This window comes from Pyrus communis, chromosome 15 (assembly GCF_041283825.1).
Source record: "Pyrus communis isolate YQ-2024b chromosome 15, ASM4128382v1, whole genome shotgun sequence".
Lineage (NCBI taxonomy): Eukaryota > Viridiplantae > Streptophyta > Magnoliopsida > Rosales > Rosaceae > Pyrus > Pyrus communis.
Window position 1 is genome coordinate 22,352,401 of NC_142579.1, and position 24,712 is coordinate 22,377,112.

The window sequence follows — 24,712 nt, forward strand, 5'->3', positions numbered from 1 at the left end:
TGCACAATCAACGTCGCCAACACACTGTTTACAGACAAGAACAAAATTACTTTTTAAAGTCCCTAACATTTGGATAATCCTATTTACAAGCCTACATAATCGACGGTCCAAAAGTACACACACAAAGGAGAGGCTTGCACACATGTCCAATTGTGTGGGTCCCCCCTTCCAATGTAAGTATATAAGTAGTACCACACATTTTGCCTACCTGGCTTTGGGTCATTGTCCAAACAAGCCCTCCTCTTGCAAGTAAATTACAAATATGATTTCCGAATCAGTTGTTTTCCTCCACGTAAATAATGCATGGTCCCTGAAAAAACACAACCATCCCTGTAAAACACTCATCTCCTCCCCCGGTTTCTTGCCAGTTGAACCAAGAAATTTAGGATACCCCTCGGCTGCGCTCGGTTCGGTTCGATTTTCAGGAAATAGATGCTCCGAGCGCAAGTGTATTGCTCTCTGCTCTTTAGTCCTCCACAAGTCAAGTTAGTGACGGTTGGTAGCAGCTCCAGCTCATGGCTCATCCAATACCGTAGTGCTAGAAGGCTGCCCAGGGGGGTTTCTATCAAGGCCTTGAAAGATGGGGCAGGCGGGGAAACGAGCGGCTTCCGCGGCCAGAGTTGGGATCCGGGGTCAGAAATTGAGGTTCCTTTTGAGCAAAGGCCGGTATGTTTTCATTCTCTGTCTAATTTTGCAGTAGTCTCAGTCCTTCATTGTTCAACAGAAAATTTGATGAGCTTATTCGCTGAACAAGAATTCAGTCGGTAATAACTTCAATTCACTACTTGAGGAAAACAATTCAGATTTTAGTTTTTCTTGCATAAATCAGAAAATATAAAAGGATGACATAACCAAGAAGAATAAGTATGACCAATGACTAATGAAAATATGCCGTCCAAACAAATTTGTGGGTCTTATAGTTGAGTAGCATCTACCCGCACTTCAAGTCATGGGATTGAATCAAAGAAAGTGGGTAAGTGAATCCCAAAAGGGTTGGAAGAAGTTTTGCGGGAAATTCAGAGAAATCCCTTCTTATGCACCCCACTCAATGAGCAACAAAGAAAATAAATAAGGAACAAAAAGGAAGAAAATCAAATAGATTCCTACACATCATGTCTTGCATGCAATATGCCATAAAAAATCAGTACTTACAGTTATTTGATTCCATGATAGGTGAATGAGTACTCGTCTCTGAAGGATGGAGCCTTGTACTCGTGGGGCGAACTGGGACCTGGGCCTTTTTTACTTCGACTCGGAGGTTTGTGGTTGGTAACTTTCACAACTCTAGGATTGCCTATTGCAGCTGCGAGCTTTAATCCATCAAGGGTAAGATACAGATATTGTGCATTTGAAAGTCAACATTAGAAAATATATGTGGATATGATGAACAGATAGGCTAATATCATATGTATAGTAGTGTAAAAGCAAAAAAGATTAATGTCTCGGCACCAACAAGGTTTCTGGAAACTAGAAGAGAATGTTCCCTGTGCTTCCATGCCTAAGAATATACTCAAATAGTTGTAAAAATCACACACACAATCCCTGACATGCTACTAAACAAGTTCATTAGGAAGACGTAAACCCAGCAAGAGGTAATTCATTTGTCTTTACTTAACCTGTTCCAACCTTACTTTATCTGTTCCAACCTTGCAGGACCCTCTAAGATTTGCGCTAGCCGCTGGAACTGGAACTCTTTTTGTTGTATCGTTGATTGTCTTAAGAATTTATCTGGTACGGTTTTCAGCTTACTTCATCTTACAATCGCGGCTGCAGTGCATGAGTAAAAGTTTTGCATGGAGTACTAACTAAACCTCACAGCCAAAACTTAATACTAGATAAGACAGACACATGGTTGTTGTATTTCTGGCAACCATGGATTAAATTCTACCGGTAGAACATTACAACCATCTCAGTCCCGAATACCAGAGAACATAGTTTGCTACAGGCTCCCTGGTATGTATGGATTGCACGAAAACAAATGCAAGGCTTGAAACTTCATATGGATAAATTAAACAGTACTATGGTAAGCAATAAGAACGAAGAACAAGTTTATCTTTTAACAGAATGAACTTTACATCTAAGCAATTTTCATACTTAATATTTGTTTGGCAGAACCTCTCTCATTGTACAATCTTTAAAGCAAGTAAATCATATAATTACCGTACTGCAGGGATGGAGTTATGTTGGTGATAGGCTACTATCAGCAGTTATACCTTACGAAGAGAGTGGCTGGTATGACGGACAAATGTGGGTAAAGCCACCTGAGGTTAGTGCCAAAATAGAGTTAATTTCTTGATGTTTTCATCTCCCAATCGGAGGATTTATATAGGAATACAAGCAATGATGATCAGGTATGAAACCAGTACAAGAAGTCATAAAAAAACTGCTATGAAACTACTGCCTATATCTAAATTTACTGCTTACAACTACTCTATTAATTACAATGGATTTCATGTCTGATTTCCTAATTCTTTAGTCAACAATGGCTGCTTCAGTTAACACTCCCCCTCAAGTTGGTGCATAAATATCTCGAATGCCCAACTTGCTGAGTGAAAGATGGAAAATCCTACTTGACACTGCCCTTGTTAAAATATCTGCTAGCTGGTCATCACTCTTCACATAAGGCAAGTTAATGGTACCATCAACCAACCTTTCCTTAATAAAGTGCCTATCCACTTCAACATGTTTAGTACGATCATGTTGAACTGGATTATGAGCAATGCTAATGGCGGCTTTGTTATCACAATAAAGATTTGATGGCTTTGTAGAATTAAAACCCAATTCTCTCAACAAAATCTTGAGCCATAACAATTCTTGCACGCCGTGTGCCATACCTCTAAATTCAGCTTCAGCACTGGATCTAGCCACTACATGTTGCTTCTTACTGCGCCAAGTAACTAGATTTCCTCCAACAAACGTAAAGTATCCAGAAGTCGATTTGCGATCAGTTACTGACCCAGCCCAATCTGCATCAGTGTATCCTTCAACTTCTTGATGTCCATGATTGGAAAACATCAAGCCTTTTCCAGGAGCAGACTTCAAATACCTGAGAATGCGTTGTACAGCATCCATGTGGGCTTCACTTGGCCTATGCATAAATTGACTCACCACACTTACAGCATAGGCTATGTCAGGTCGTGTATGAGACAAATAAATCAACCTCCCAACTAATCTTTGGTATCTTTCCTTGTTAGCCGAAACTTGATCAGGATAGTCTCCTAATCTATGGTTTTGCTCAATTGGTGTGTCTGCAGGTTTACAAGCTAACATCCCAGTCTCAGTTAATAAGTCTATAACATATTTCTTTTGAGAAAGAAAAATGCCATGCTTTGATCTTGCAACTTCAATACCCAAGAAATATTTCAAAGTACCCAAGTCCTTCATTTCAAATTCCTTGGCTAGATACATTTGAAGTTTTTGAATTTCCTCGACGTCATCACCTGTAACCACCATATCATCCACATAAACAATTAAGGCTGTAAGTTTACCTTTATCATGTTTAAGAAATAAGGTATGGTCAGCCTGAGTTTGCTTGAACCCATAATTTCTCATCGATTGAGCGAACCTGCCAAACCATGCCCTTGGTGATTGCTTCAATCCATACAAGGACTTTCTCAACCTGCATACTTTGCCAATATCCCAAGTGGTAGTGAATCCAGGAGGAAGATCCATGTATACCTCTTCATCCAAGTCTCCATGTAAAAATGCGTTTTTCACATCAAACTGTCGTAGAGGCCACCCCAGATTTGCTGCCAATGACATAAGAACCCTAATAGTGTTGATCTTTGCTACCGGCGCAAATGTCTCTTGATAATCAATGCCATAGGTTTGAGTATAACCTTTGGCTACCAATCTGGCCTTGTACCTCTCCACTAAACCATCAGCTTTATGCTTTACTGTGAACACCCATCTACACCCAACAGGTTTCTTGCCTTCAGGAAGTTTAACCAGTTCCCAAGTGGAGTTTTTTCGAAGAGCTTCCATCTCTTCAATCATAGCTTTTTTCCATTTTGAATTTTTAAGAGCATCCTGTAACTTATTAGGAATTGAGACTGATGACAATTGGTTTGCAAAAGCTATATAAGAGTCTGACAAGCGATGAGATGAAACAAAATTAGATATAGGATATTGAATACCCTTTGTAGAAGAATGACCATAACGAACAGGGGGTATCCCTCGATTTTCTCGAATAGGATAACGAGAACCAGACTCATGATGTGGTTCATTTGGATCAGTACTTAATGAAATCTCATGATTGGACTCATCAAATATAGTAGGCTGAAGAGAAGGAGAATGAGTGGTTACCTCAGGATAATTCGTATGAGTAGCAGCTGATTGGTCAGAGAGTTGGTCAATGAGGGGATCTATATGTGGGTGGTCTATCTCATCAGCCACTTTTTCTTTTTCTTTTCCTTTATCTCCCCTTTTTCTTGTCCTCTCATATACCTTCAATATTTTTCCACTCTTTGCCTCATCATTAGGCAAATTTGGACCATCACCGGCATCAGACAAGTGTTCATCCGAAAAATGCATACCACCAATGTCAAGTGGCAACTGCTCTTCCTCCTTACTCCCCATCTCCCCCTGAAGAGAAGTGACAGAATCTCCCTCTGAAAAATAAGCCTCTTGTTCCTGAAAGGTAACATCCATAGAGACAAAAATTTTCTCATTGGGAGGATAGTAACATCGATACCCTTTCTGAGTAGCATAATAGCCAATAAACATACATTTGATGGCTCGAGGATCCAACTTATCACGATTTTGCATGTGGACATGAACATAGCAGACACAACCAAACACTTTTGGAGGAATATGAAGGAGTGAAGGAAGAGAATGATACTGGGAAAGGGTTTGGATAGGTGTTTGAAATTGGAGAACACATGATGGCATGCGATTGATAAGAAAAACAGCTGTGTGAATGGCATCACCCCAAAAACGTTTAGGAACATGCATAGCAAAACATAAAGATCGAGCCACATCCAAGAGGTGACGATTTTTACGTTCTGCTATACCGTTCTGTTGAGGAGTATGTGGACAAGATGTTTGATGAATGATACCTTCTTGTTGAAAAAATGTTCCAAGTCCATAATTCAAATACTCTTTCCCATTGTCAGATCGAACAACTTGAATTTTAGCATTAAATTGGGTTTGAATCATTTGATGAAAGATTGGAAAAACAGACATAACCTCACTCTTACTTTTTAGTAAGTATACCCAAGAAACTCGAGTGCAATCATCAATGAAAGAGACAAAGTATTTAGCACCAGTATAAGTAGGAATATGAAATGGTCCCCAAACATCAGAATGAATAAGAGAGAAAGGAACATCACTTTTATTGGAGCTTAAAGGAAATGAGACACGATGATTTTTAGAAAAGATGCAAGTTTCACAATGGAAATTAGAAACCTTGACTTTAGAAAATAAAGAAGGGAATAGATATTGCAGGTACTGAAAGGAAGGATGTCCCAATCTTTTGTGCCATAACCAAATTTTTTCAGAAGCTTCAAATTGTTTAGCTTCCACTTGACAACTGTAACTTGTCTTCTCACAATCTGGTGGTAAGTCCAAGTAGTATAGACCTCCCCTCTCTCTACCATGACCAATCAACGCTTTCGTTCGAATATCCTGAAACCAACAATGAGTAGGAGAAAATATGGCAAGACAGTTTAGTTGATTTGTAAGTTTACCAATGGAAAGCAAATTGTGAGAAAGATTAGGAACATGTAAAACAGATGAGAGAGATAGGCATGGTGTTAATGAGATGGAGCCTGCTCCAAGCACTGGAGTGGAAATACTATTAGCAACTTTAACGGTATTTAAAGGTGGAGTAGTGTGAGAAGCAAACCATGAAGAGTTATTGGTCATATGGTCAGAAGCCCCCGAATCAATGATCCAAGGTTTATTTGGAGCACCAAATGTGGTGTTCAAGGCAAAACCAAAGTTACCTGCGTCGACTAAGGAAGTGGAAGCAGTAGTAAGAGAAACTGAGTGAGCAGATTGATCTACTCGAGGAACGGAAGGCGTTGGTGTAGACAGGTGTGCTTGTGATCCAACAATGCTTTTCTTTTGATTTTCCTTCTTTTGAACCCGCCAATCAGGATATCCATGCAACTTAAAACAAGTGTCTCTAGTATGCTTATCCTTGTCACAATAAGTACACTTCCTTGTATCAGTAACTTTAGATCCACCTAATCGAGAATTCGAGACTCCACGGGGAAATCGAGACGGAGCAGCTACCATGGCTAATCCTTCCACTTGTGGGCCAACCAACATAATGGTTTGCCTACTTGCTTCAGCATTCACAAGAGCATAAGCAGCACGAACAGATGGCAAAGGTGTTTGAGTCAAAACTTGACTGCGAACATGATCTAAATGAGGATCAAGGCCAGCCAGAAAATCATACAATCTTTCTTCTGAAATTTCTGTCTCTCGAGCAGCAACATCATCAGCACATTTCAATTTTCCAGGACGTAAGAAATCTATTTCTTGCCATGTTTGCTGAAGTTTACCATAATATGCAGATAAAGGCTCACCATTCTGGCGAGTCGCCAGTGCTTGACGGTGAAGTTCATATAATTTTGATGCATCTTTTTCAATTGAGTAAGTTTGGGTAACAGCATCCCAAACATCTTTTGCAGTAGAGAGTCGGAGAAAAATGGCCCGCAAATCTCTAGTCATGGAGTTGAGAAGCCAAGATTGAACCATGGCATTCTCTTCCTCCCATATAGCATACGATGCATCGGCTTCTGCTCGTGCCTTCTTTTTTCCACTGACATAAGACCATTTGCCTCTGCCAGTGATGTAGATGTGGACACTTTGGGACCACGAGGAATAGTTGGACCCATCCAACTTGTCTGGGGTGATATGCAGAGACATATCATTTTGTGTAACAGCAGCTGAAACAGTGGTCTTGGAGTCACCCATTACTACTGCAACGAATTCTCTTTATTGAAACAATAGAGAGTCAGTCTCACTGAGAGAGATACAGGAACAAAATGCAAGGAGGAAGAGGCAATGGCACGGGTTTGTTGGGTGATTCCAACGGGTATGGTTTATAGGGTATGGGGTAGTATTTTAAATTTTTTTTTGTTTTTTGGAAAGTATTATGGGTTCGTGGAGATATTGCAAATGGACAGAAGATGGGTAGAGATGCAGCAGAATGTATATGGTTAACAAGCTCAATATGGGTAGTGATGTTAGCAGATATGGCCAAAGAGAGATTGGATTCGTATGAAAGTAGAAGGCCTGCTATTCTGCAGGTCTTATGGGGTAGATGACAGTAGTGCCAGTAGGTTAATCAGAATAGAAACTCCTTTTTTGGATCAGAATGGCTCTGATACCATGCCAAAATAGAGTTAATTTCTTGATGTTTTCATCTCCCAATCAGAGGATTTATATAGGAATACAAGCAATGACGATCAGGTATGAAACCAGTACAAGAAGTCATAAAAAACTGCTATGAAACTACTGCCTATATCTAAATTTACTGCTTACAACTACTCTATTAATTACAATGGATTTCATGTCTGATTTCCTAATTCTTTAGTCAACAATGGCTGCTTCAGTTAACAGTTAATATTGCCTATACATCAAAACCTTGAAAAAAAAAAAATGATTTATGCTATGAAAAATGAATCCTGTCACTTATCACTAGAGCTTAATAGTTAATACTCGAATAAAGTTTCTGAAAGTCGGACTGTGTCCATCGTGTGACGTATGTGTGCATATGCAATTATGGTCATAAATATTATACGTTGCATTAACTAAGTAGGGTCATTGAAGATGCAAATTTGAAGATATCAACACTTGGTCATCAAGCAATTTAAACATTTTATAAATGGTGTCTAGTACATAATAAGAATGAAAAGAGAACACTCAAGCAAGCAAGCTAAAACAGATTCCAATTCAACAAAAAGGGAAAAAGCAGATCGGAACTATCTATGCCCGTGCCAACCCATAATTTAGGCAGAAAGCATCAATGGGGCATCATCCCAATCCATTTCATCATTTGATTACTGAGAAATAAACATCATGTAACAGAGAGCACCTTGTAAGAATATGCTGAACTCGAAATACAGCGTAAGCAACTCCACAATACCTCTTCTGCCGTAATTCAGGTACTGTGTTGCTATGGTGGCCATTTCACCTCGCTGCCAAATCCCAACAGCTGAATAAATGATAGCAAGCAGACCTAAGTAAAGCATCTGATCTTAATTTGGGATCCCGAAAAACGAATAAGAAAAGAGTCGCCCATAGTTAAGAACTTTCAGAAACCATCAATCAAGATCAGTTTATTCTACGAATTGTCCAGTTGAGTTAACAAGCAAAATGAATATGATAAGGAAGAAGGGCATACGAACATCCTTCACCCGCACTCTGCTACTCATACAGAATAATGCAGGAACCATCCTTGCCTAAGATATGGTTACTGAAAACTAACAGCTCACTATTTTCCTTGCAGGTCTTGGCTCGTGACAGACTCTTGGGATCTTACAAGGTACTAGCAACAAGAACTTGAAATAAGTGCAAACCATCAAAATATAACCTAGAAAAGGATGATAATGAAATTTGTATTTGAAAATTTATGGTGCAGGTCAAACCAGTCATCAAATTGCTGAAACAGACTCTAGTTGGAACAGGGGCATTACTTGTTACAGGAGTGCTGCTGTTTATCTTTGCTACACCAGTGGAAGACTTCGTTCGCACCACATTTGGCACGAAACAAAACTCGTCAGATATTTCCGCCTCAAAAATCAGCTCAAAGTTCAATATAAGGTTTCACTCTGATCTATTATATACAGATTGATTTTGATACTTTGTTCTCTAAATGTTGCTTGATCATGCAGTAAAGAGGAGTTGCTTAAATTGCCTACGGATGTGAAGGCCAATGATGATCTAGCAGCAGCTGCTGCTGAGGCTGCTGACGGAAGACCAGTCTACTGCAGAGATAGGTTTTATCGTGCATTAGCAGGTGGACAATACTGCAAATGGGAGGACCTGCTTAAGTGATGGGTCGAAGGAAAAAGATAAAATCATAATTCATATGCAATTCAATATTCTACAAAATTGTTTTACAAACAAAGTAGTGGTCTGCATGGAAATGCCATGTCCATCCAAGGAAAATCCAATAGCACCAGCAAATAGATGGGGGGTGGCGGGAAGGTTAGCATGAGACGGTGGAATGCCTCTTAGTCACTACTACATTTTATAAAACAGATTTTGTGAATGTCATTGAACAAATGCTGATAAACTATGCTTTGTAATTTGTAACATATAACAACAGAATCTAAAGGTATTACTTTATTTTAGGAGAAAATGATCAGAAAACAGACATAAAGAAAGCACGAGAGAATGATTCAATGTGGAACATATTTACAATAGGTGATGTGACAAAAATTGAGCAATTAAGTTTCCTTTACTACTTTGTACTGACATTATGCCATTAATGGAGAGGAAAAATGATCAACTTTCCAAATAAGCGGCAATTGTCATAGTAAATATCCATGATAAACCAAAGAACAGGGAACAAAAAAAAACAAAAATGTATTATATACATATACATATACATATACATACATACATATATATATATATATATATATATATCATTTGCTATGTGAGGCACATTAAATACCATAACTCTTCAGTCACTGGACTCATGAAGTTGAGATGTATCTAATGCATGCTTTTCTCGCCTAAAACAAGAATTCTTAAGAACAGCTTCAGGAATCAGAACAACAGCTGTGGAAACAACTAGACAGACACGCTTCCACAAATATCTAAATGATAATCTTACAAAACTTGATAGCAGTATGTGAACTCGTCTCCGTCAACACCCAAAAAAGGACACAGAAATGATATCTGGAAAATAAGTGCCAGTCATACTTGGCGTCCAAACAACCTTGACCAGTGGCATTTTTGAGAAATAAGAAGCAGAGCCTCCGATGTCAGAACTCAAGCATTCCAACCCCAAAGATAGATCCACCAAGTTAGTGTAACTGTGTAAGTCCATAAACAGTATCCCCTGCAAACAACTTTCTAGCACTGGTTATGAGCTGTAGCCTTCAACAATATGCCAAGAGCCATTTGTGATCATGGAAACAAATAGCTGTGCCATATCATGGTATAAGTTAGGCTCAAACGGTATCCCTCCCAGACAAGCTCTGCAAAGTCAAGACAAATGGCCTTCAATATATGTTCATGGTAAAAACTGATAGCAGGATATAGAACCATCGATCTTGTCCTTATTGCTGCAGTCTAAGCTTTCTGACGCCAGATTAGAGCAAAGCACTGTTGAATACTTGGAGGAACACACAATGCGTAATTCCCCGACTAGTATACCTCCTAAATAAGTCTTTTGCACCAATTGAGAATTTTAAAAAGTCGTCTGTCAACGACATCCCTGAATGTATTTTTCCTTCTTTGTGCATCTTCAAGATCTAAAGTTCTATATGCAAGAGCAAGAAGATACATCGCAGGATGGAGTCTCCTACACACACCACAAGAGGATGGTAAGTGCATTTCTAAATGTATGAGAAGACCAAGTAAAGTCATGATGAACTAATGGAGGGATAATATCCTAAAGATCCCCTTGAAAAAATTCAATTATAAAAATGAAAGACAACAGCATTGTTCAGAATGGTGGCTTTTTTACTAGACACGCCAACATAAAAAAATAAAAAAATAACCATTCACGAATTCGAAAATAAATGTTTAAATTTCACTTTGCACTAAATTTAAAGTATAAGTTGACCTGCTTCAATACAAGTTGAGCATCAATCCCTATTCTGTTTGGTAAATTAGTTATACACTAGATTTAAGAAAAACTGTGAATTATGAAATAGAGCTCAAGATCCAAAGCACAAGACATTACTTACTTTTCAAATTGTTTTCCAGCATCAAAGCCATCCCAATATCGTTGAGATGGCAACATGCGGCCTTTCTTATCTCTACCAAATGTTTCAATATACCAACCGCCTATGTCATGCATGCCACAGCGAGGCTCAAACAGCCAAAATCTGTTCACACAAGTTAAGAAAACAATTTATTGATATGCTGGGCTCATCTCACATGACATACATAGGACTAAAATGATAATTTTACCAACAAATTGTTGGGTTGATATGTAAAACAGACTCACTGGAGAACACAGAAGTAGATTTATAACTTTGTTCATGTCCTCGACTATGACAATGAACAAACAATAAAATTGCGCATGACAAAATCATATCAAATTCTTGCAAGAAAGAAAAAATATGGAGGCACATTTACTTAAAAATAAAGTATCAGAATGTTCTTTCATACAGATGTCACAGCTTACTTGCTTGGTGGCAACCGAGCTCTACTGCATCTGCACTCACAAACAGAAACATTTTCTCCCAATTCATACCAATACAAGTGTTTCACCTGTAAAAATTACAAAAATAAATACATGAATAATACTAATCCAACAATATAGTCTATATATAATATATATTATAAGCACCTCTTATCCAGATATAATTACAATCATGAATAGATATATAACAAAAACTAATACCAGGCAGGCATATATGGTGAGCAATAACGGTTCTTAACAAGATGCTTCATGCAACGATATACGTATGTACAAAAAGAGGCCCTGTTGAATCAAAATCTGTTCATGTTGGAATATACTATGCATTCAGGCAAAATGAAATGTCTTAAAGGAAAAGATTCCCAGTATGCCTTACCCAGTACAAAAAGGTTAATCATCAGTACAACAAAACCCTTTTTAGTTTAAAGAACCATTGGCAACCATATGTTAATGACTTGGTGCATGTACATCTTAGATTATGCACCACTAGAATATATTAAAAACTTCTTAAATCATGCAGGATCTGAAATCTGCAGAATCACCCTCTAATCAAGTATGGAAAATTAGAAAGTGTAATATTGAAAAATATATACATTAACTTTAAGCAAGAAATTTTATCAATAAGGATGAAAGACAGAGCAAAATAACTCGAAGAAACCAGGTTTACGAACCAGCAATGTTCTATGCTTCATAATCACATGGGTTTTCGAACCACTGCTATTGTAGACAAAGCAAGACCCTTCTTCTGAGCTAGTCCCTAATCCTGTTATTGTACCCAACAGAATCCTTGATCCAATGGCACCACCTAAAAATGAATCTTGAGAAAACCCTTTGTTGGTATGCACAGGATTTTCATTACAGATGAGAAAAACATGAATGCGATCAGACTCTTGATTCTGTTTCCCATCACAATTATTTTTTGGAGGGACTCTGGTGGCTGTAGCAACCACCCTTCCACATAGATGCAATTCTAAATCTTTATATGCATCTGATGGGTCATTTTTGATATCCCAAGTTTCTGTATTTGCGTTTCCAACATCATCAACGCCACCAGAGTTCTTGCTGATGCTAGAGTCCTCAACAGAATGACAAATTCCCAAACCCGCAGATGTGGAATAATTCAATTTCATATTGTTGTAATATGACAATTCTGGAATTTTATTGCCCAGATGGACCATCCCAAAAAGATCACGCCCCGAAACCAAATGCAGCACCTCTGGAGTTTCATACACAGACCTCTCTTCAGCTTCGAAGCAGTCCGGAAGAAGCTCCATAGACTCTATCAGAGGGCCATAGTAAGCCGCATGTATGGCTGAATAGAAATCTCTCTCAAGAACATCAAAATAACCTGTACCAACCACCACCCTCCTCTCTGACAAAACATCATTTATAGCTAGTCTATACCACTTCAACCATTCAACAACTTCCATCTTCTTATATGTACTTAGATGACCCTTATACATGCTGAATGTCATGACATGTTCAGAATGTTTCTGCACAAGCTTTCTCTGAGATAACAGGTCCATGTCGTAATGGGCCCTCTTTTCGCAATCCGAAAGAATCTGCAATCCATTACCAGTTAATCAGTTATACGGTCAGATTAGAATACCTGTATTTTCCTGGTAATTTATAAATTCGTTTCTGGACTATTGCTCATAGAAGGGTAAATACCCTGCAATCTAATTCAAAGAAGAACACGTAATGCTTGTACGGAGCAAGCTAAGAGTATTCACTATATTTTCCTTCAGTATTCCCTTGCTTTAAGACTACAGCACAAGCTGTTTATGAAAGCAAGTTTAATTTGGATACTTTAATCTTTATGAACATTTGCTCTTGGGGGAGAGAAGAATATAGCAAGTTTTTACGGTCTTAAGAAGAATAACGGGAACTTTTCAGCCAGATGTGAGGAGGTGGATTTTTGTGGGATAGAGTTCGATTTTGAGTTTCTTTGTGGGCATCAATGTGTACTAAGTTTTCAACATATTCGAATTTCCTTTATTACAAGCCGATTCTGTAGTCCTGTAAGATGATTGTGTTCCTTTAGGCAACTTCCAAATAGCCAGCATTTCAATTCAACTGCGGATATCGCCATGTTTATGATTCAACTACTATCTAGATTCCTCTATTATGTCATGTTAGTTTGGGATTTTGTTTGATTTAATTGCAATAATCCACCCATTTTTCAGTAATCCAATTTCAAAATTTAAGACTGACTTCTTTCTTTTGAATGCAAAACTAAACCAAACCTTACTTCCTATATGTGATAATTAATCCAAAATTTAACTGCAATAACAATGCGATTATATGTATAATTAAGCTCAGAGAATTGGAGCAGCGAAGATACAAACCTCGTAGGCGGCGAGGATTTGCACGAATCGGCGAGAAGCATCGGAATTGGTCTTCGACTCGGCGAGGTCCGGGTGAGTTTGCTTCGCCAATTTGTGGAAAGACACTTTGATTTCGGCAAATGAGCTGGTTTCGGAAACACCTAGGACCTCATACGCGTTTTCTGAGCCGAACTCGGTCCGAGCTGACTCGGTTCTGCTACAGAACCACTGAGCTCCACCACTCCGATTGAAGAGAAATAAGACATTGCGCTTTGGGTTCTGTTGAAGTGATAGCAGAAGAATTGGACGACCGCGAAGCAGAACGTCGTCTTTGCCGCCATGAGAAGCCATTTTCTAGTATATTTTTTTAATTTAATTTTGGATTAATAGTGGGGGAACTTTGGAAATGGTGGAGCTGGAAGAGAGGGGGTTGGTTTTCGCCCTTTCGGTAGGCGGGGAACAGTGAAGGTGCGGTTTCGGAGTCCGGAGGTAGTCTACTGAAGTTGGTACGTGTCGTTTGTTGCTCATTCTTAGTGGAGTTTTATGGTCTTGACACGTGGCCAGAAAGTTGAATGGATTGGGTACGGATACGGTTTCATTCGGTTCGATTTGGTTTTCTTTTGGGTTTTTTTTTTTTTTTTTTTTTTTTTTTAGAAAAACTAATAAAAAGAGCTTGAAAATTTTTAGTTTTAACGATAAAGACAAAATAAAGGGTAAAGTGAATAGTATCAGGATTGACTTTTTAGTTTTAACATTGAATAGCTGCTCCACCACAACACATTTGAAGCTTTCTCTATGTGCGCACGACTCCACCATACAACTGGCGCCATATCCATTCAAATTTCAAGTTTCTATATTCGTCAAGTTTAATCAAGTACCCTCCACTCCAAATTTCGAATCGTTGACAATTTTGTTATCTTAGATTTATTGTGGTTTTTAGGGTTTCATTCAATTTTAGTTATGAATAAAATAAGGATTAGGTCTGAGAGCTATTCCAATATAGAATTAGGTCTGAGAAGGGCAAAGTGTCGTCCTCGTATCCATTTATAACATCGGGCATGAAAAAATTTCTTGAATGTAGTATAATTTAGTCAAATTATATATTCTTTTAGTGCATATGCAAATATGCTCATGATTTGTTTATTCCAAATTCCATTAGTTAATTATATAATTCCTAATTTTTCATTAGTTAATTCCAAATTTTATTAGGTATTGGACATAATTTTCCATTAGTTAATTCCATTAGCCAAGCCTCAATCACTGAAGACAAAAATTGTTGAATAGTGTGTTTTATTGCTTATAGTTTGATTGAGTCAATTATTGTTAATTTGATCAAATTTATATTATGTTGTTGACTCTTTTTGGTATTATTTAAAACAGTCATGGAGAGGTTAAGAGAAAATCAACCGAAGATAGCCTCTCACCCTTTACAACGGATATTCCTAAAAGCTCAAATGAAAATGACATAGAAATCATACTGGCAACTCTTCCAGGAGATCCTGGGCTTCGACTTCGGATATGAGAATATGATCTAAATCAAGTTCGAAGAGCTTTTTCACAAAGGGAGTTGGTTCAACCTTGAACCCATCAATTTCCATATACGTCATTTGCAGGAGTACAACGTCGTTTCAATCCAAAATGGTTTGATGACTTTCCTACTTGGTTTAAGTATAGCATATCAAAAGTACTATTTTCTGTCGAAGTTGTTATCTCTTCAAGCTAGAGATTCCAAACCAAGGAGGTAATGACAATTTTACTAGCAAAGGTCTTCATAATTTGAAGAAAAAATGTCGACTTCGAGTTCATGTTAGAGGCCCTAATAGTGCTCACAACCAAGCTTTACTTCATTGTGAAGCTTTAATGAATCAGAATCAACATAGTCAAACAATTGTCCACAAGCAGTCGGATCAAGCACGTATTGATTATCGCACTTGTTTGAATGCATCACTTGATTGCAATTGCTTTTTATTATGACAAGGTCTTGCTTTTCGCGGTCATGATAAAAGTGAAGATTCAAGCAATAAGGATTTTCTTGAGCTTTTGAAGTTTCTTGCAGATCATAATGTGGGTATTAAAGATGTGGTGTTTAAAAATGCTCCTTAAAATCTCAAGTTAACATCACCTGATATTCAAAAAGATATATCAATCAAGGAGCAAGTGGCAATTGTACTTTGCTATGTGAATACCAATGGACAAGTAGTTGAAAGATTTATGGGCATAAAGCTTGTTCCTAATACCACTGCTTTTTCACTTAAAGAGGCAATTGATCAATTATTCTCTATAAACGAATTAAACATATCTAGATTGCGTGGACAAGGTTATCATGGGGCTAGCAATATGCAAGGTGAGTTTAATGGTCTTAAGACACTTATTTTGAAAGAAAATGAAAGTGCATTTTATATTCATTACTTTGCACATCAACTTCAACTTGTTCTTGTAGCCATGGCAAAAAATCATATTCAAATTGGCTCTTTTTCTACTTGGTTAATAACGTTGTTACTATTGTCGGAGCATCATGTAAACGTCAAGACATGGTTAGAGAAAGACAACAAGCCAAAGTAATGCAAGCTATTCAAAATTATGAGCTTCCAAGTAGGCAAGGCTTGAACCAAGAAATTAGTCTTAAATGTGCAAGTGATACACATTGGGGTTCACACTATTGGTACCTTGGTAAGCTTGATTAAAATGTTCTCTTCTGTAATTGAAATGCTTAAGATGATTGTAGATGATGGTGTAAGTCTTGATCAAAGAGGTGAAGGGGATATTTTGTTGAATCTTTTGCAATCTTTTGATTTTGTCTCTAGTCTATTTCTGATGAAAGAAATATTGAGAATCACAAATGTGTTGCCACATGCATTGCAAAAGAAAGATCTTGATCTAGTAAAAAGAGGGCTATGGCTTTAGTCAAATCATGTAAGCAACAACTACAAGCAATTAGGGATAATGGATGGGATGCTCGGCTTGATAAAGTTTTTTCGTTTTGTGGCAAGCATGATATTGATATGAATGATATCTTTATAGCTAGAGGGAGGTCACGGCGTAGAGTTGAAAATTTGACAAACCTTCATCACTACCATGTTGATCTCTTTATTGATGTTATTGATAAGCAACTTCAAGAGTTGAACAATCGTTTTAATGAGGCAAGTACATAGTTGTTTCTTTGTGTTGCCTGCTTAAGCCCAGATAACTCATTCTCAACTTTTGACATTGAAAAGTTAGTTCGTCATGCTCAATTTTATCCAAAAGATTTTTTTTGATATGGAGCTCACACTTCTTGAAGATGAACTGAAGAATTATATTTTTGATATGCAAATAATGAATTTTTTGCGTTGAAAGGAATTAGTAGCCTTGCACAAAAGTTGGTGGAGACAAAGAGGGATAGACATTATCCCTTGGCATATTTGCTAGTGAAATTAGCATTGATTTTACTTGTTGCGACTACTTCAGTTGAAAGAGCTTTTTCGATGATGAAAATTGTGAAGAATCCACATCGTAATAGGATGATTGATCAACGGTTGTATGATAGTTTGGTTGTGTACATTGATAAAGAGGTATTTGATTCTATTGATAATGATGTTGTAATACAACGTTTCCAAAATATGAGAACACGTCGTGGACAATTATAAATGAAAGTATGATTGCTTTTTGAAAGCTATTTTTTGACTCCATTGTCTTAAATTCGTAGCTCCACCACTAGATGTAACATATACAAGATATAACAATGATGACAATGGACAATTAGGTCATTTCATAGTCTATGTTTAGACTTGCAACTTTGTTACAGCATTGGATGTTCTGAACTAGTCCAAAAATGTTTATTCTCTTCTGGTGGTTTGAGTTGTGGAGAATATTTGAAACACTTCTGATCAGCACATTCTCTACTTAGAATCCATCATTATAGCCATGTCTTTGTTGTTGGGAAAGTTTCTAGTGGCTTAGTTGTTGTTGCCATTACTGCATGTGGGTTCTTTGAGCTTTCCTATTGGATTCTTGTGGGGTTTTTTCCTATTTGTTTATTTAAAGCCCAACAAAGTTGAGGTAAATCCATTTTCTATTTGTTTTTTGTTTGATCATTAGTTAAGTTCCCTCCTAAGTTCACTTTAGATACTTGGACTTAGGTTTAAATACTAAGATAAAACTGCATCATTTTAAGTGTATAGGAATTTGGTTCAGCTTGATTTTCCTTTTTTCGGCAAGTTTATTTTCGATTTTCAGTTTTTTGGTTTCGATCCCTTTTTTTTTAGGGTTTTTGAACCCACCCCTAGCATGGATTACAAATGGAAAAATTTGCACTCAAAATTCTTGATGTCAATGCGCCAAAGTTCGTTTCTTATAATCAAAATTTGTAAATCACATTACAAACATAATTTAAAAGTATAAGGAATTCTAAAATAATAAAAATTGAAACAACAAAATTTTGTTAGAATTTGTGAATTTCTTTTTTGGTTAACTTAAAAAAACAATATAATTTAAGTACGAAATTTGATGAGTGTATAGAATCATTAATATATGAAAGATAGTAGTTAGGAAATGTGACAGTAATGGTGGCGGAGATGGTGGAGGAGATGGTGATGATGATGGTGGGTGGTGGTGGTGACGGTGGTGGGCAATGGTGGCAATAGTTGTGATGGTCATGATGATGGTGGGTGGTGGTGGCGGTTGTGACATGTCTTGTGGTGGTCACTAAATGTTGAATTTTTTTACTATATTATTGTTTTTTTCCCTCTTACCCATAAAAATTTGGAAATAAAACTATTCACTTAGGAATTGTAGGTTCCAAATTCCAAATTTTTTCCTCGCGAAAATTCTAAATCTTTATGTTTTATGAATCCAAATAAGGGAATTGGTGCATGTCAATTTATAAATGACTTTATTTTTTTAATTTTAAGTTCATTTTTCTCATACAAAATAATGCAGTTGATTTACTAAACAAATCGTTGATCTATTTGCTATAGTTGATTCACTAAACGAGTTTAGTTTAAAATTTTCTTTTACAAAATAATATAATATAATTGATTGTGATTATAAGTATGTACCTTTATAAAATCGGCTACAAAGATTGAGTAGTAGTTTCCATAACTAAGTATTATTCGACATGAATTTGACAAGTGAGAATCGTAACACATATGTTAGTATATATCCGTCCAGTAGATAAAATTTCTGAATTTGATATTCCCACATGAACCTTCTTTCATTTAACAACATCCACAAGATAGTAATGAATTTTTCTATTGTGATAATGACACGCCCTGATCCAATGTATGGGGGACAATGGGATGGCCGCGTGCTGGTCGACACCCGAGGGTGATGCAAGCCATTTTATGAATCCATATGCCGAGAACATGTGAAATATGCATATAAATTGCGCGCTAACTACATAACGAAATTTTCATATACAAACCTTACCCAAAATAATATAATAATATTCAGCCGTTAATAAAAATGATAGTGATAATGCATGACATGTTCAGAGCATACTTCTAATTCAGAAAACAAGCGGAAGGTGTAACAAAAAGTGCTATTACAAGTCATGTCAAAGGCAGAGAGGATGACACAATATCATTGGTAGGGCAATGCCTCGTAGCTTGGATCGTATGCCTCGTTCCTATGTCTTGAGGGGGCGCAAAAACAAACATGAGTGGACCAAGTTGATATATATGTAGTACTAACATAGTTATTCAACAATATACTAACCCCTAAACTTTATGAAAACTCATATAGCATAATAAGTAATAGGTTTTTTTGAAAACCCTAACATGCCATAAAACCTTTAATAAAACATATATCACATAATGTGCTTAATAGTGGTATTGTATATCAATATCTTACGGCCAAAGCCACCAGCCTACGCCCGACCAAAACCAACTTATCTCCAGGCCGAAGCCACCAACCTACACCCGGCCAAAGCTAATATAAGTATCATCACCCATAGGCAGAACAATGACCACTAGATAAGCACAAAAATCATTGAACATAATATTTCCAAACATAATATATATATATATATATCTCATCGGAGCTCAGTAGCTCAAACTTCATATCTAAAAACATATTCGTAGTATATAGTCATCCATCATATATACTACAAAGAACATGAAAATCGATAAAGTATGGTATTCCAAAATAGTCTTAGTAAAGCATGATATCTCATAAAGTGTAAATCCAATTTACTCATAAACGTTTCATAAAACGTAAACATTAAATCATGTTTTTCATGTATGCATTTCTAGTAGTAAAATCATGCATTTTAGACGAGATCCACTCATAGATACTCCGTCATCGAAGAGCCGTGCGAAATCAGAAGGACGAAACCGCCGCTAATAAACGCACCTAAGCATATAAAGGGTCTAATTAATAAAACTCTACCATAATGATTGAATTTCAGAAAACGAACATAATAAACAGATTTAGGATGTAGTAAGGGAAAACCTCGAGTACCCCCCACGCCATCTTAAAGTGGCTGCCCCGGCAGCCACGCGCCTATATGGGTCGTCGGAAAGTTGGTCGAAAAAGTTGACGGTGCCGTCGTGGGCAACAGTGGAGGCACGTGTGCTCCATGCGCAGCACATACGACCCTTAACACACGCTTGCACGCCACTCATGCGTGGCCTGGGTTCTGGGCTTGGGCTTAGGCCTAAGGTTCTGGGCTTGGGCTTGGGGTTCTGGGGTTCAACAAGCCGAAAGCCTAAGTTTTCATGGCCCAAGGGCCTCGGTTAAAATGGGGTTTTGGGCTTGAAAGCCCAGCCCAAAGTTTTGGGCTAGAAGACCCAGGTTTCCAGGTTTGGGTCGAGCTGACCCGGTTTCTTTAAGGAAGAAGGCCGGAGCATCCCTAGCTTCGGTTAATGTCGATTCCCAACCCTACCCTACAATCTACCTACCACAATAAAGATAGAGATGAGAGGAATAGATTCATACCTTCGTGGTTCCTCCATGTGGCCAGAAAATGGGCTTGAAACCGTCAGACTCGTAAAGAGGGTTGGATGTGCTATGTGCTTCACGAAGAAAATGAGAGAGAAAACACGAAGTAAGGGTGATGGTGGGAGGTGTCATCGCTGAAGTGGTGTGGGTTAGTGCGTCCTCAGGGAAAAAGAAAGTTGAGAGAGAGATCTGCGAAAGGGAAAGAGAGTGTGAGCTGAGAAAGAGTGTACTCGGGGGATGGGGAAAGATAATGAAAGAAAGAAAATGGGGAGTTGCCACGTGGCAGCCAAAAAGAGAATGAAAGTTAGGAGGAAATCCAAAAAGGGAATCCGAATTGGGTAGGGGATAGGGGACAAAAATCTTATGTGGATCCCATGGTTCGGAAATTAATAATCGTAAAAGATGAACACCAAATGTTCGAAAATGTTCGACGTTAAAAAGATATAATAAAAGTGGGATGGGGTTTCACAATCTACCCCCTTAAAAGAATTTCGTCCTCGAAATTACAATCTCAAATAAATAAGTACGGATATTAACTCCTTATCAGTTCCTCTGTTTCCCACGTCGCTTCTTCGACTACATGATTTCTCCACAACACTTTTACTAACGGAATGACTTTGTTCCACAGAGTTTTATCATGTCGATCAATGATCGTCACTAGTTCCTTAATGTAACTCGCGTCCTGACTCCCTTGTAACGGTTCCGGCTGAATAATGTGAGAGAGATCTGGTACATACTTCCGAAGCATGGAAACATGAAATACGTCGTGAATCTGTGATAACTCTGATGGTAGCTCCAATCTATAAGCGATCGTACTAATTCTCTCTGTGATTCGGTAAGGGCCAACTTATCGAGGACTTAACTTTTCTCGCTTACTAAAACAAACCACACCCTTCCAAGGCGACAACTTTGGAAAGACAAAATCACCAATCTTATACTCACGATTCCTGGAATGTCGGTCCACAATGTTCTTCTGTTGATCTTGTGCCGCCTTCAGGTTCTTCTTTATCAACCGGATGTTAGTATTAGTTATGTCGACAATTTCTGGCCCCACTAACACCTGCTCACCAACCTCAGTCCAACACAATGATGTCTGACATGCCTTCCTATACAGTGCCACAAATGGTGTCATGCCAATACTGAAGTGGTAACTATTGTTGTAGGAAAACTTGATCAATGGAAAATAGTTATCCCAACTACCCTTCCACTAGAGAACAGACACTCTCAACATGTCCTCCAAAGTCTAAATCGTCCTCTCAGATTGACCATCAATTTGTGGATGATAGGCAATGTTGTACAACAACTAAGTATTCATGGCATCATTGAATGCTCTCTAAAATTTGGAGTTGAGTCTTGGATCTCTGTCCGAAACAATGGTGACGAGTACGCCATGAAGTTTAACAATATTATCGATGAACAATTGTGCCAACTTCTCCAGTGTGTAAGTCTGTCGAACAAGCAAGAAATAAGCAGTCTTGGTGTGTCGATCCACAATCACCCAAATGCCATCAAACCCCGACCGTGTGCTCGACAAACCATACCCGAAATCCATGGTGATGTCTTCCTACTTCCACTCTGGTATAGAGAGATTCTGCATTAGCTCTTCAGGTCTCTGTCTGTCCACCTTCACCTGTTGGCAAATAATACATCTTTTCACATAATCCGCCACATCCATTTTCATCTTATACCAGTAGTAGAATAGACGGATAGTGTGATACAATTTGGTACTCCCCAGATGCATGGTATACGCCTAGATGTGAGCTTCATCAAGAATTTCCTTCTTCACCACTTCATTGTCCTTAGGCACAAACAGCCTATTTCCCATCACCAAGGCTCCATTTCTCCGAATTTTCAAATATTGCCTTGAACCATTCCGCCTATTCCTTCAGGTCTGCACACTGTTAGTTAAGCTCCTAAGCTTCCCGAACCAAATCCACCAAAACATGCCTAATATGGAAGTGTGCCAACAATACTCCCTGTGAATCTAGTGTCACGGCAATGCCAGTCTTTCGAAGAGAAAACAGTAGCGGAACATGGATAACTCGAAAAGAGGCAAGTTGTCCATAGGATTTCTGGCTAAGTGCGTCCGCTACGACGTTGGCGTGACCATAATGATACTCAATAGTTCAATCGTAGTCACTAATGAGTTCCATCCACCTTCTCTGCCTCATATTCAACTTCTTCTGGGTGAAGACATATTTTAGACTCTTGTGATCAGTAAAGATGCGGCACTTCTCGCCGTACAAGTAATATCGCTAGATTTTTAAAGCAAAGAGCACTGCTCCGAGCTCCAAATCATAAGTAGGGTAGTTTATCTCATGAATTTTGAGCCGCTTGGAAGTATAGGTGATGATTTTCCCATGCTACATCAAAACAGAACCCAATCCCAACAAGGATGCATCACTATAGATCTCAAACTCACCGTCACCGTCACCGTCCGAAAGAGAAAGAACGGGAGCATAAGTAAAACAGTGTTTAAGCTCGTAAAAACTCCGTTCACAATTCTTATCCCAGTTGAATTTGACCCCCTTAAAGGTCAATTTAGTAAGAAGCAGGGCAATCACTGAGAAGTCCTACATAAAACGTCGGTAATAGCCAGTCAGCCCCAAAAAGCTCTTCACTTTAGTAACATTCCTCGGTTGTTCCCACGTAAACACTACCGAAATCTTCTGAGGGTACATACTAATTCCCTCAACGGAAACCACATGCCCAAGGAAACTGATTTGGTTTAGCCAAAACTGACACTTACTGAACTTCACATACAACTGATGTTTCCTCAACCTCTCCAACACCAACTTAAAATGTTTCATTTGCTTAGCATTACTCTTGGAGTAGATCAGGATTTCATCAATGAACAGAATCACAAACTGATCAAGATACGGTCTGAAAACTCTATTCATCAAATCCATGAAAGTTGCGGATGCATTGGTTAACCCAAAAGGCATGACACAAAACTCATAGTGTCCATACCTAGTACAGAAAGCAGTCTTCGATACATCTTCATTTCGGATCAGCAGCTAGTGGTAACCCGAATGAAGATTGATCTTAGAGAACACCTGGGGACCCTTCAGCTAGTCAAATAGATCATCAATCTAAGGCAAGAGATAACGGTTCTTCACTGTTACCCGATTCAATTGCCTATAATTAATGCAAAGTCTCATCGACCTATCATTCTTTTTTACAAATAATACAGGAGTGCCTTAGGGAGACATGCTGGGTTGGATATAACCTTTGTCCACAAGCTCCTGAAGTTAAATCTTCACTTCCCTCAACTAAGTCGATGTCATTCGATATGGTGCCAAGGAAATCGGGTCGGTACCTGGAAGTAAATCAATGGTGAATTCGATTTCCCTCGCAGGTGGTAACCCTGGCAAATCCTCTAGAAATACATTGGTGAATTCATTCACCACTGGCATATCTCCAGCACATAAAGAAAGTTCACCCTATGTGACCATGTGAGCTAAGAATCCTACACAGCCCTTCTGTAATTACTTAGTTTTCTGGATGGCAGAAATAATACTATTTTGAAGGATCCATTGCTCACCCTGAAACGTGATCGCTGGTCGTCTAGGCCGATCAAATGTCACAAGTTTCTTTCTACATCCGACATAAGCATTGTACCTAGATAACCAATTCATTCCCAAAATGACATCGAACTCCACAAGGTTGAAGAGAATCAAATTGGCCTCCATAAGTTCCTCTTCAACAATAACTAGGCAATCCTTAAACTCCCATTATGCACAGAATAGATCTCCCGATGGCAATTGTATGAACATATCAAAATCAAGCGATGTAGGTTGCGGGTTAACAACTCGTGCAAATTGTGGATATATGAAAGAATAAGTAGCACCTGAATCGATCAGAACATGAGCCCAATTACCACAAACAAGTAACGTACCAATAATAACTATAGGGTTCTGCTCCGCTTCTTGCTGAGTCATGGCGTTGATATGCCCATGAGCCTGAAGTTTCGAACCACTATTACGGCCCCCACAAGTCCTAGAGCCCTGGCTGTTATGGCCTACTCGGTTCATCTGAGCATAACTGCCTGAAGCTGCACGAGAAGATTGCGGTTATCTTCGAGCAGAAACCTGAGTACTCAAATTGCTACTCCCACCATAACTCTGAGTAG

At 38.3% G+C, this 24,712-nt stretch overlaps 2 protein-coding genes and 1 pseudogene across 3 annotated transcripts; 2 read left to right on the top strand and 1 right to left on the bottom strand.

Moving 5' to 3' along the window:
• Positions 1 to 432: 432 nt before the first annotated feature.
• On the top strand, positions 433 to 9,316 carry LOC137718484 (protein CONSERVED IN THE GREEN LINEAGE AND DIATOMS 27, chloroplastic). Its single transcript, XM_068458048.2, has 7 exons — positions 433 to 666; positions 1,174 to 1,326; positions 1,654 to 1,731; positions 2,171 to 2,266; positions 8,462 to 8,497; positions 8,594 to 8,775; positions 8,847 to 9,316. Exons 1-7 carry the CDS (start codon positions 433 to 435, stop codon positions 9,007 to 9,009), a joined length of 942 nt encoding a protein of 313 aa, XP_068314149.1. The 3' UTR covers positions 9,010 to 9,316.
• A 315-nt stretch (positions 9,317 to 9,631) lies between these two features.
• On the bottom strand, positions 9,632 to 14,179 carry LOC137709224 (Chaperone DnaJ-domain superfamily protein). Of its 2 annotated transcripts, XM_068448325.2 has the most exons (5): positions 13,684 to 14,178; positions 12,007 to 12,897; positions 11,321 to 11,406; positions 10,878 to 11,018; positions 9,632 to 10,489 (listed from the first exon to the last, which is right to left on the bottom strand). In XM_068448325.2, exons 1-5 carry the CDS (start codon positions 14,011 to 14,013, stop codon positions 10,345 to 10,347), a joined length of 1,593 nt encoding a protein of 530 aa, XP_068304426.2. In that variant the 5' UTR covers positions 14,014 to 14,178; the 3' UTR covers positions 9,632 to 10,344. The 2 variants fall into 2 exon arrangements, with proteins under 2 accessions (XP_068304426.2, XP_088541792.1); XM_088685666.1 differs by lacking the exon at positions 9,632 to 10,489 and having other exon boundaries at positions 10,892 to 11,018; positions 11,305 to 11,406; positions 13,684 to 14,179.
• Positions 14,180 to 16,193: 2,014 nt separating this feature from the next.
• LOC148690700 (uncharacterized) lies at positions 16,194 to 17,288 on the top strand (annotated as a pseudogene).
• The last annotated feature ends 7,424 nt before the right edge of the window (positions 17,289 to 24,712 follow it).

What these genes read in the sequence shown, in the direction of transcription:
- LOC137718484 (XM_068458048.2), top strand. Translation starts at nt 433, where the DNA reads ATGCTCCGAGCGCAAGTGTATTGCTCTCTGCTCTTTAGTCCTCCACAA. An exon ending in CGAGCTTTAATCCATCAAGG is followed by an intron (nt 1,327 to 1,653) that starts GTAAGATACAGA and finishes CCAACCTTGCAG; the next exon opens with GACCCTCTAAGATTTGCGCT. An exon ending in AGCTCAAAGTTCAATATAAG is followed by an intron (nt 8,776 to 8,846) that starts GTTTCACTCTGA and finishes TTGATCATGCAG; the next exon opens with TAAAGAGGAGTTGCTTAAAT.
- LOC137709224 (XM_068448325.2), bottom strand. Translation starts at nt 14,013, where the DNA reads ATGGCTTCTCATGGCGGCAAAGACGACGTTCTGCTTCGCGGTCGTCCA. An exon ending in TGAAGCATAGAACATTGCTG is followed by an intron (nt 11,407 to 12,006) that starts GTTCGTAAACCT and finishes TAATTTTTACAG; the next exon opens with GTGAAACACTTGTATTGGTA. An exon ending in GCTCGGTTGCCACCAAGCAA is followed by an intron (nt 11,019 to 11,320) that starts GTAAGCTGTGAC and finishes TTGTGTGAACAG; the next exon opens with ATTTTGGCTGTTTGAGCCTC.